Source organism: Typha angustifolia, chromosome 11 (assembly GCF_048772165.1).
Source record: "Typha angustifolia cultivar Huaian chromosome 11, ASM4877216v1, whole genome shotgun sequence".
Taxonomy (NCBI): domain Eukaryota; kingdom Viridiplantae; phylum Streptophyta; class Magnoliopsida; order Poales; family Typhaceae; genus Typha; species Typha angustifolia.
Window position 1 is genome coordinate 3,050,749 of NC_133249.1, and position 12,252 is coordinate 3,063,000.

Below are 12,252 nucleotides of genomic sequence, written 5' to 3' on the forward strand. Positions count from 1 at the left end.
GTATAAATGTGCTTCACTTCTTATTTTTCCTATATTCCGAGGTAGGTTTTGCACACTTGCTACTAAAGGTGTAGATGATGGTGCAATAACAGAGCTTCTGAATCGAATAGAATCTCCTTTTTTATTGCATCAACTCAAACGTGTTGAACTTGATCCGGTACAAGGTGGTTCCTTTTTCTCATTACTAAAACGTTAATACTGCAATCTGCAATTGGAAGCAAAAAATATATACAGGAAAAAAGTTTCCTACTATTTTGTCTAAATTTCGAGAGTCACAGCTGGGAGACCACTTGATAAAACACAACAGCTTGAAGCCGTCAAAATTAGTATAGAAATCTCAATGAAAACTCTGGTCGTACATCAAAGAAAAAAAAGAGTTCAACTTCCGCAAGAAATAGCTTTTTAAGAAAGTGGATGCAGTTTTGTGGAATAAGAGTGCATTAATTATAACTATTTTAATTTTTAATACCATAAGAAGAGAGTTTTAATGTGACATAAAATTGATATTGAAGTAGTAGTAAAGTTTTAATTTTAACTGGGGACTTAAAATGTTGGATAATATGAAATTATAAACTCACACTCTATATAAGATAACTATGCACTAGAGTATATAAAAAAACACTGCAAGGTAATGTAGGATTATAAGCTTGTATTATATATAAAACAACTATACACTAAATAATATAAAAAGATACTATGGGATAATTCGATGTTATAAATTTGCACGCACTATATATAAAATAATTATGCATTAAAGAATATAAAGAAATATTGCAAGTAATGCGGAGTTATAAACTCACACTCTATATAAATAACTATGCTATAGAGAATATAGAGAGATACTGCGGAGTAATGTGGAGTTATAAACTAACACTTTATGTAAAATAACTATACACTAGAGGAAATTAAAAAAAAAAGATAAGAGAGAAAACCTAAACTATAATTGAGATGATCGATATTTAAGATAAGAGATAGTGGGGAGAGAATCTTAACAATAGTTGACTGATGTATAATTAAGCGCTCTCTAATCTAAAAATAAAATAGTAATTGCAGGTTATTATTAACTTATTTTTTAAAAATTGTATGTAATAAGAAGAAAGAAGAATTACTATACCAAAATAAGGTAAAACACTGTTTAGTTACTTCACAAGAATAAGTAGGCTTATTCTAAAATAAGTTTATTTCTATATTACAAGATTTTTGAGATAGATGCAACACCATCCATATATTACACCTATTAGCTTCTATTGGTGATGATTATACTCATCATCATGATCAAAAGGAAGAGGTACAGCGTACAAATTTTTATTTGTCCAACAAGATATTATGCATGCATATACAGCGAGTTAGATTTCCTCATGTACGTTGGTGGTAATACTTGTTAAGGAGTGTCTCTGAATACTCCCCAAATGTAAGAGTTCCATTAGGTGGAATCAACTGCAAGAGTAAGACAAAAAAAGAAACCAAATGAAAAATCATATTTTGACAATTACAAATTGAAAATTAAAAAAAAAAGAAGCTCCTGAGACATACCTCTTGGTGACGATGAATTTCTTCAGGAAACCTGAGATTCTCATCCCTACCAAATGAAAGAAAAAAAGAGACTGTTCAGCTCAAGGTAGTAAGTCTCAAAACCTGTGAATTATAGTTTTAACTTCAAGAGACAAGCACGAAAAAAGACAGGATTTATCATGAGATGCTGCTGAAATAATCAAAATAAAGGAAACTAGACATTCAGGCAATCAGTTCTCGCAAATACTATTCTAGTTTGCACATATTTATAAGGCTCTGATTCTCACGATCATATATAACATGACAAACCACAGAATTCATATGATCAAAGAATCAAGCTGTTTGGTAAATGCATCAGGCTGCATCATCATTGGCCAAATATGGAACTTTCCAAGATGAGAACAATGTTTGTTGATGATATTATATATCCTAATACAAACAGTTCATTTATTAGAGCTTTTAGGTTATCTGAAAAAGATGCAGCAGATTTGGTGGGAGATGCATCTGCTTCCAATTGGGGGGAATTTTGGAGTGTTAATCCACTCCAACTAAAATGTGTGAGACAGTTGTCAATCATTTTCTTTGAGTTTATGTAGATGCCTATATTAGCATACCAGTCAGGTTGCATGAACATTGCAAAAGTAGAACGCTCCACGCCAAAAGCATTCTCACCATCAGGGGCCTACGAAGCAAAACACTAGACTTAGATGATGTCACAACAGAAGATCATTAAATTAGGATAAGTAGATTTTAATATAATGAAAGTGTTGCATGGCTAAAACTTTGAATGGCAATCATATTGATATGTGTACAATAACAGAAAATATAAGGTAAGATAGAAGAGATTTACCATGGAAATGTTTGTAGTGTACCTGTACACAATGTGGAGTTGCGCAGAGAAGGCCTCTTGATAGTATTTCAGTTGTTTCACCAATTTGATAAGCCAATTCATCTTCTGGAAAGATAACCTAAAACAACAATAAGGAAACCAGAATAATATCACATAACTTGTTATTAAGTGCAAAGGAAATATTAATTTCAGAAGATAGAACTCTCTAGTCATGACTGACAGGTTGCAACTGTTATATTGTCAGGGTCAGTGACCACTTCCATTGGCACCAATATAATTGGTTCGTTGGGTGGTATAATATATACGGGTAGGCATTGGCCTTCCTAGTCTCATCAGTGACTTTCAAGCTCCACAACAAGCATATCAAGTAACATCCTCTTTATCCCAAATAATTGGTGGATCCAGTAAATCTTCCTAATTAATACTCTGGTAGTACAAAGAAACGGGAATCATCTACATAAAGATACTGTCATTATCTTACTCTGTTGGTAGCCAGATGTTACCTTAACAACTTGATTTTCACGTGTCTGAACATAGAGTCCAGCAGCATCATCAGGACAAGGGATCTTTACAGAATTTCTTGTAAACAAGCCACATGTAAGACCTACAAGTATGACTTAGTTATGATTGCTAAAGTTCCAAAAGAAAGAGAAGTATGAAAATAAACTCAGCATCATCCATAAACAATAACTTGAAATGACATGATGTTTATCCTTCATAAGAAGAAAAGAAAAACCTAAAAGTTTGATATTCTAAGCAAAATGCTCATAGTGTCAATAATTTCTAGCTAATCACTCGTGAAACTACATTTCCGCCTATGAATGACATCAAAAACAATCTCAAGAATTTGAGGTTACATTAAAGGAATTTTTATATAATAATATCATAATTGCAGTTAAATCTAACTGAAAACTTTCAAAATATCATAATTGCCACTGAAATTATTGTGCTCTTTCAAAAATGTTATTCCATTAGTTAAATCTAACTAATCATAATTAACACACAACTTATATCTAAAACATACTATTCTGCCCTTATATAAATTATTAAAAATAATTTGAAAGCTATCTAATATTATACCTAATACCATGGTACAATAAATGTATCTTATTTTATATAAGATAAAATTTGTTGATGAATATTTTATACACTAGATTTAAAAAGGGGAGTAGTTTAGTCATTTTCATGTGTTTATTAATTTTAATAATAATCTGTTAGGAATATTCTATTAAAAATTAACAATAATAGCAATTCTAAAAGAGTCAAAAAACTTTAGTGGCAATTATGATATTTTAAAAGTTTTTAGTGGCAATTATGTAAAAATCCTTACATTAACATTATAGTCACTTAATATTAGAATAACCAAGGTTCGAAAAATCAGGATTAGAATCGGGATCGACCTCCTAAAAAAATAATACATATCGGTCGTATCAGCCAAATCAGCTGTAATGGCTGCTTGGATTGAGCTATCTAATTACATAAATTTTAAATATTATTTAGAAACGCAGAAAATTTTAAAAAAATTATAATAATTACTCACATATGCAGCCTAAAAATTAGAAAAAGTATTAACTTATTTTAAACTGCTATAATGAAGAAGAGAGAGAGTGGAAGATATCAAAAAGAAAAAAAAAAGCTATCATAGTGAAGAAGCTACAGTGAAGAAAAGGGAGAGAGAGAAAGAAATAAAATAAAAGAATCACATAATCGAGGTTGTCGAAGTTGGATTTGCGTCGGCGGAGTTTGCCCGAGCTGAATTTTTGCGTCGGAGAAGCAATAGCTATGGTAGGGAGAGAAAGAGAGAAAAATAGTGAACGAGAGAAAAAGAGAAAAAGAGAGAAAAATAGTGAAAGAGGATTGGCCCAGATCGGCCGTTCCTACCCGATCCTTCAAACCATGAGAATAACCAGTTAATCATTTAAATTCCTATTAGGATTTCTTTAGTAAATTCTAGTTCTATTTAGCATCATTAATCACCAACCTCCATTATGCATCTTTTGCCTGATAGTTATCCAAAATCACAGAAGGAAAAAAAAAAGCTTAAAGCCATACGTGCTCTTCATTACAGTTCTTAAGTTATAAGTTATAACTATGATGATAGACACTTAAACAGCACATTGTTGTTTCAATTAAATTATGATAAAGTCCTAAATAGACAACAGCAATGCTATAGGCACTGAAGTAGCCTCAAAGGTTACCCAAGTCAATGAATTCAGAGCATTTAGGGAAAACTGCAATCAGAAGTTTCAACCTTTCTCCCCTTTCTAGCTTATTGAGTTATTTCCATGTTCAGGGAAGCCTCCGGGGGTTTCTCTGGGGTTGCATAACCTTATACTGTAATTAGGAAGGTAGGTAAATCTACCCGACCAATGAGCCCCTGGGGCAAAGTGGAGAGTGGAAAATGCTTTGCATAACTCCTAAGTTGAGGAAATTATAGAATATAGACAAATAAAAAAGAGAATATAAACCTAGATCAATAATTGAAAGAGGAGAATAAACAAGCCACAAATAGCCAAAGAATCTTCTTCTCATTCATAACTCCATCAATTGAACACTTTTTTACACTCTCTAGTGAACTTAAAAAAAAAAAAAGAGAATATAAAACCTAGATTAATAATTGAAAGAGGAGAATAAACAAGCCACAAATAGCAAAAGAATCTTCTTCTCATTCATAACTCCAATTGAACACATTTTGCACTCCAGTGAACTTTAAAAAGAAATTCATGAAGGTTTAACAATCACCTGTTAGTGAACCATAGTCTGTATGCCATCCACACCATGAGGACAAAGAACCAGTATCTTTTCTTGATTCACTACAAGTGAAAAGGTTCAAAAAAATAAATAAATTATCAAGAGAATTTAAATCTATCATTCTCTTGGAAGGCAACTCAGCATTCCAGACAGTAACATTTGGGGTAAGAATCCAGTAAGAATAGTATTAACGTTAAATATACTTGTTTCGAACTGTACAACTAGAAGACAAAACAAAATGGGAAGTAGTTAAATATATGCAAGTAAAAGATCTTCGGCCTACCTCGGCTGCGTTGGAAAGTAATAAAGCAAACGCCCTTTGTGGCACCTGGAACGTTTCAGTATTTGCTCAAGCCTTTCATTCTCGTGCATTCTTTCCCCTTTGAGCACTAGTCATTACTCATTAGCAAAAAGAGTTAGAGAAAGTTCCTACTGTAAGATGCCTACTGAAAAGATGTAGAAGTCCATTTGGCATTATAAGGAAAGAACTATTGGCAAATTTCGCCTAACAAATTGAAATTTTTTTTCCCAAATTGAGTGCAAGCTTTCAGTCTAACTTTAAGAGAATGATCCATTAAAGGCTAGATCTACATATCAACATTTCATTAGTCACTATTTCCACTTATTTAAGTACTTTTTCTTGACTTACTCAAATTCTTTACCAAATTTTCTTCCAAATTCTGGCCTTTAGGTCCTCTTGCAAACTTGATTTTGAGTGTCTTATGTTCATGGGAAGTAATTCCAAGCTCATAAGCTACTCGGGGATAGTTACCTTGCATCAATTGCTGGGGATATTGGGTATCATAAATACCCCAATGACATATCAGTCCACTGTAAACAAACTGTGATAAAGAACGCAGAAAGCCAGAAATATGATATCCTTATGGAAATAATAGAAAAACCAGGTTTAGTTCAGATTTAAGTTATACTTATCACTAAGTTGAGTTTCTCTTCATGATTGGATAGCCAATAAAGCTATCAATATTTCGATTGGAACTATTTCCAAGCTTACTTCTTTCTCTATAACAGAAACAAAGTAGAACCGATAATTCTTCAATATTACATTTGAATATGATTTCTATTTTGATACAGTTGAGGAGCTTCATCTGATGAGAATCTATCATTACAAACCTTTCAGGGTATCCTAACGCCCAATTACCTAATGGTGCACAAATAAAACCAACACTGATATATGGACATTAATAAATAAACCATGTCAATATGACCATGGATTAATCAACATCAAATTGTTTGTTAGTTATTTGATTTGGATACACTTGACCTCTCATGCTAAATATGGCAACATACAGATATCACCTTGACCGACTGCATGCAAATTGAGAATAACAATGCTGTTTAAGGTGTACAAGCTGTGAGGTGAATCCCTCTTGACAGAAAGAAAACTCCAAGTCCAGAATGACATCTAAAACTGAAAGCTCATTCAGAAATTATAAGGTCTACAAAATATTAATCTAAATGCATACCATATTGATCACAATGATGTGCCAACATCAGGCCAACTTCAAACATCAGATTTCCAAGAGCTCTGAATGCTAGAAAAAGAAAAGGAAGAATATCATTAGCATTGCCTCTTGTTGCCTACCGAGGCTTATGTTATCAGTGTTTACTAAACAATTATTGTCTATTAGCAATGGTAGTCCACATAATACTCCTTTCTTCCTGATAAATGACCCACACTTAACATATGAGAGGCTCGAGAGAGCTACAATATATAAACAGAAGATCAAGGAAAAAATGAAAAAGCTTAACTGATAAATGTCTATTCTAAGATATAGAGGATAATTGAGAAAGTTATCTGAATCAAGCTAAACTTTTTTTAATTATTTCCACTACATGGATGATCATAAGTGCACATTATAGAAAAAGAGCCAAAAAAATAAAAACAAATTCATCAGTAGATAGGTGCCCTGCAGTAACATTGAGAGAATCAGACAATAATTGCAGCCAAAAGATATGACTTAACTAGTTACAGAAAAACAGTTACCTTCTTCAAGCTCGGGTAAAGAAGTGGTGGGCCATTTATTTGGTCGACAGTATGATGGGTACCTGTATCACTGATTCAATAATATCTCCAAGAAAATGGTGCAGGAAACAATATCTAGACGATTGTAACTTAATATGGAACTAACAAGCAATATAATTGTTTCTTGGAAACAGCAGGAATAATTTATACTAAAGTCATGTTGTAAGCATTTTCTTCTAGAACATGAAATAACCACTCATTTAGTTGCATCCATATTCTAAACAAAACCTTACTAAAAGTCTAAAACAATCTTATTCATCAGTCTAGTCAAAACTCAAAAGTATCAAGGAAAATTTGAAGACCCTAGGAGAAATTATCATATAACGATCTTAAAAACCACATTTAACTTGGTTAATAAGTAAAGCCAAAGAATTCGTGTAAAATAAAGAGTGAAATAAGAATGGACAAAAAATTCCGTTGCTTCTCTAGTTTTCTTTAATTGTAGGACACAAGGTGAGGTTGACAAAACATGATATCAAAATAACCAATAAAATCAGTATATTGAGTCCCGAAAGTTGCTAAATTTTAAATTTTCTGAAGTTTAACAGGCAGAGCATAGTGCATCATAAGCAATCAAACAATGACATATTATAGCAAACTGGCACCTGAAGATTTTTTGCTCAAAGGAAAATATTGAAAAGACCAAATGTTTTAATGATCTGGTTAGGTTTTTCTGTTCAGCTGAAAAGAGGGAGTTTAGGGACTCTTATCAATTTCTACGTTTGTCAAAATCAATTCAGGAGTTGACCAAATTACCCAGTTTTGCAAATAATATAGAATTATAGACTAGTAAGAATAGAAGTAGCCAACTGAATGGGCCAAACAAAAGAGTTGCATTCACCTGCTACAAATGAGGATACCCTAACAAAGATGCAGATGCAAGGAGAGGTTGTTAGCAACTAATGACCAGGTTTTCTCAACAAAGCAATGCAATCAGCAATTGTTTCTCTGTTGCCAATTAATAAGCAACATTAAGAAATGAATTCCTACTTTGTTCCAAAGAAGATTAGATGTCCATAATATGCTTCTTGTTTAATAAGGTTACATAGTTCATGAAAGTATTTTATTTACTTTTATGTATTTTTCAAGAAGTAACACCTAGCGAATACCTGATAATTAATCTTCTGGATTATTTTGTATGCTTAAAATCATTAAACCAGGAGATAGATATTACATATATCTCATTATTACCAGAAGGAATAACTGCCTTTTTTTTTTGGAAAAAAAAAATGCTAATTGACTAAGACAATGATGTTTTACAAAAAGAAGATTATACCGAAGCATTAGAGCAACATCAGTTGTAGGTGTGTCCAGAATTGGATTAGCATAAAAAGATCCTTTGAGTGTATCTACATGGAGCAGAGTGGAGAAAAGTATATCAGAATATCCAGAGAATGCTGAGTTCATAAAAATCATACCGATTAAACTCGTAAGAAGTAGATCGTCTTACAAATTAGATTGCAGATCTGCAGAACTTTCTTCTGATGCAAATACAGCTGCTATAAATTAAAGCAATTCCTTTCTTGCTTTTAATTGTTGAGCCCAATTTCAATTCTTATATATGGCATATCCTATACATATTAAAGACTATATGCACAGATTTCGGTTCCATATATATGTATCGTTTGTCATAATGACAAATGATCAAGGCCATCTTATGAGAGAAGAGTTCTTTTACACTTGTTTGTAGGTTTTGTGAACTCAAATACATGAGCACGAACTGTAATGCAAATAGCAATGAAACTTACCAAGTTTACCAGATTCAAGCTTTTCTTTCCCATGACTCCATCCAAAGTTATACCTATACAATGAGAAATAGATGATACCTAAGAGTTTCTGTCAAGTAATTTTTTGAATTCAAAATTAAACTTATCAACTACAGAATATTGTACTTCCCATCAGTCATGAAAGATTCCCCTGAGCCACAACTGTTGAAAAGTTTCAGAAAAATAGAATAATATATATTCAATGAAAAGACCAGACTCAGTTTGCTTATTATCTTTCATATGTACAGACCTTTAAACCTTATATAAGTGTATTCAAGACATTAGATGCTCTGGCATGTATATACAGACACAAAATATATACATAATACCAGTAATTAACTTTTTTTTTTTGTTGAAGAAAACAGCAGTTAACTATAATGTGATACAAAATAAAGATTTACAACTAGATCTACAGAAATCTTACCTCCCTCTTTGGAGTTTGAATAAACATGTGACACTACCTCTTCCCCAAGGCATAGACAAAAAAAAGTGCAAACTGAACAAATAGGTCAAAAGGAATTTCAAGGCTGTACCAATGCCCAAAAACTGGTGTATGATTGTGTCAATCAGCTACCATAGGCTAACCAGAACAACAGTGCATTTTGTCTAACTATCAGATGATAGGACTAAGAATGAAGGTAGCATCACATTCACATAAAGAGAGTCTATGCAATAATTTGAGAATGAAAAAAATTGAAGCAGAATAACACAAAATATCTTTAGCACGTTCTCACAAGTAAAATTCTACATCAAAAGGCAAACAAAACTAATATTTCCAACACCTGCTATCGGGGTCTTCAAGTTCCTTCTTCACATTATCAGGAAGATTTGCTAGTCTGGTGAATAGAAGGAAAACTATCTCAGTCTTCCTAGTAATTCATTGCTCTCGAAAAAGTAATAATAATAAGGGCTAAGAGAAAAATATCTAAAGGCAATCTTAAAGTGCATGCCTGGGTGCCAGATGTAAGAGATTTGTCCGAATTACAGGAAACTGTGGTATCTGCATTGAAGGAAAGATGATTATAGTATATTAAGAGCATAATTTGCGTAATACAGACAGCAGCTTGCTATCAAATATAAGAACTGAAATACTGCAGCAGCCTCATGAGGAAGCTCCACCACAGAGGACTTCCTTTTTCTCAAGGACTGGTCACGGCATGGCTGACTTCCTTTTCCTGTTCGATTCCATTGCCATTGGCCGAATCTCTCATTTCGTGACATGCCAGGGAGCCCTAAATAGAAGAAGATGACGATGTTGCTCGAAGAAGTGGAACGGATCATGAAATATATGATCTGATCCACTTCAGCAGATATTTACAAGAAGAGATCCGCCTAAGCAGATCTCACTTGTGATGATCCAGTCAAAGCAGATCAAGATTAACTCATGATCCGTTTCGAGTGGATCATCTTCCCCGACAAGGAAGGTGGTGAAGATGGATGCCCTACACCGCTATCCTCCTCTGACTACAGCGAGAGGCCTCGGGGAGGCCTCCTAACTGCCGTGGAAGGCCCTTCCAAGCTCATTCACAGTCATAGAATCTTCCACACAGGACTTTTGGGGGTGTTGTTGGCACCACCTTGTGCTTTTTCTTATCATTTTATTGTATTAGAGTTATTATGTTATATTTAATTAATTTATTTAGATATATGGTGACTTAATATAAATAGGGAAGTCCCTCTCTATCACATTACACAATACATTTTTCACCAAATCTTCTCTCCTCTTCCTCTCTTCTCTCAAAATCCAATCTAGAATTAGGCTTTGTATTGTTTCATGCTATCAGAGCATCCCGATCTCTAGGAACTTAGCTCAAATAGTCTCCTTTCTCTTTTACCGTCTCTATTAGATTCTCTAAACATATTAGCTCAAATTAAGCTCTTTGATGAGCAGCTCCCTTATGGCCTCCACAATGTGAGCAGCTCCAACAGTAGTTGCCCACAAATTCCTGGTGAGAAATCAGCTCTTCTCGCTGCAGCCTCCCCAAATTGCGTCACACCCGTCGGCCACGTCAGACGTCGCTTCTTCCACAGCTCCAACAGTGTCATCTTCTCTTGCAGCTAACTCCACTATGGGTCAGTGAAGCTACCTTTCCTGCTTCACTTCTGCTGCTGCCCATTGTTGCTGGATTTGAAGATAAGGAAGCCTTGAAGGCTTGCTCACCAACTGCTCGACGAAAAGCTGCATTAACTCTACCAGCCAGCGAATCATGTTTCACTCTCTCTACAGCCCACTAGTCTTGGAATTAAAGTCAAGGAAGCCTTGAAGGCTTGCTCTCTAGAAATCTCCTGTACTCCTTTATTGTACTAAACGATAATTCTTGACTAAGGGTTGATAACTGCAAAAGATGTGTTTTATTCTATCCCTTGCTTAGTAGATATCTTGAATGCCTTATAGTTTCTCCCAATTGTGGGCGTATTCCAGCTTTTACTATAATTAGTTTTCCTTTTCTATGGTTCGGCAAGATATAATAACACAAAGATTGAAAACATTCTTCCAAAAAGTGTCATTAAGCTGCACATAAGAGTTATGTTCTAGTTAGCATCGATTCGAAACAGTATGTATCATGAATCGCTATGCTATAGTAAGCATCCACATAGGGCATTTTGCCACATAGTACTAAAGCAAATTCTGGGCCAAGAAAATCGATCCAACTACACTGAAGCATCAGACTAATGTTAACCATGTTAACAATCTCCGCTATCCATCAAGACATTATAATTTCAATGGAAATAAATGAACATGAGTAGAAAGAACTCGCTACATACATCTGAGATTGAGATAATTCCTAAACCATTAGGGCCGAGCCCTTCCTCGATCTTTTTGGATAAATCCTTCTCCCTGTCCTGATTCAGGCAAAACCCATCCAAGAAGAAGCTAAGACAAATCACAACGAGCTGGGGAGGAAACGATCCAAAACCTATCAAACCGAAGCAATGCTTGATCGAGATTAGACTCACCCTGAGGTCGGAGTAGGAGATGCTGACCGTCCTCACCGCGGGAGGCAGATTCTGGCACGAAATCCGGCGCGGAGAACATCGAATTGGAGAGGATCGAGTTGGGGATTGAGCGGAGATGGAGGGTAGATTAAAGGAGCGATGAATTTGGATGAGAATTGGAGCCATCTCTCTCCTCGCGATGTGGAGAGCGGGGGAAACTTCTCTATTTTCCTCTTTCACCCGTATCTTTTTTCTCTTGTCATTTTGGCGGTTGCGTTGTGGAATGTAGAATATTAAAAAGTAGAGCTCGACGGCGAACCTTTTTGGTGTTTTCGTAAATTTGATTTATCCCCAATTATAGAATATTTTAAATCTATCAAATATTTAAAATA

The 12,252-nt window shown here is 34.3% G+C and overlaps 1 protein-coding gene across 1 annotated transcript; it reads right to left on the bottom strand.

Annotated features, from left to right (window-relative positions):
• Positions 1-1,134: 1,134 nt before the first annotated feature.
• On the bottom strand, positions 1,135-12,144 carry LOC140770976 (uncharacterized). Its single transcript, XM_073112319.1, has 15 exons — positions 11,882-12,144; positions 11,690-11,767; positions 9,874-9,923; positions 9,706-9,759; positions 8,906-8,958; positions 8,434-8,506; positions 7,119-7,180; positions 6,598-6,666; positions 5,397-5,502; positions 5,105-5,175; positions 2,866-2,966; positions 2,385-2,480; positions 2,127-2,194; positions 1,534-1,579; positions 1,135-1,437 (listed from the first exon to the last, which is right to left on the bottom strand). Exons 1-15 carry the CDS (start codon positions 12,044-12,046, stop codon positions 1,357-1,359), a joined length of 1,173 nt encoding a protein of 390 aa, XP_072968420.1. The 5' UTR covers positions 12,047-12,144; the 3' UTR covers positions 1,135-1,356.
• Positions 12,145-12,252: the final 108 nt, after the last annotated feature.

Bases quoted from the DNA above. Each gene is read 5' to 3' on its own strand.
- LOC140770976 (XM_073112319.1), bottom strand. From the start codon at position 12,046: ATGGCTCCAATTCTCATCCAAATTCATCGCTCCTTTAATCTACCCTCC. The intron at 11,768-11,881 runs GTGAGTCTAATC...TGCCTGAATCAG, and splicing joins TCTCCTACTCCGACCTCAGG to GACAGGGAGAAGGATTTATC. The intron at 2,967-5,104 runs GTGATTGTTAAA...TCATACTTGTAG, and splicing joins AGACTATGGTTCACTAACAG to GTCTTACATGTGGCTTGTTT.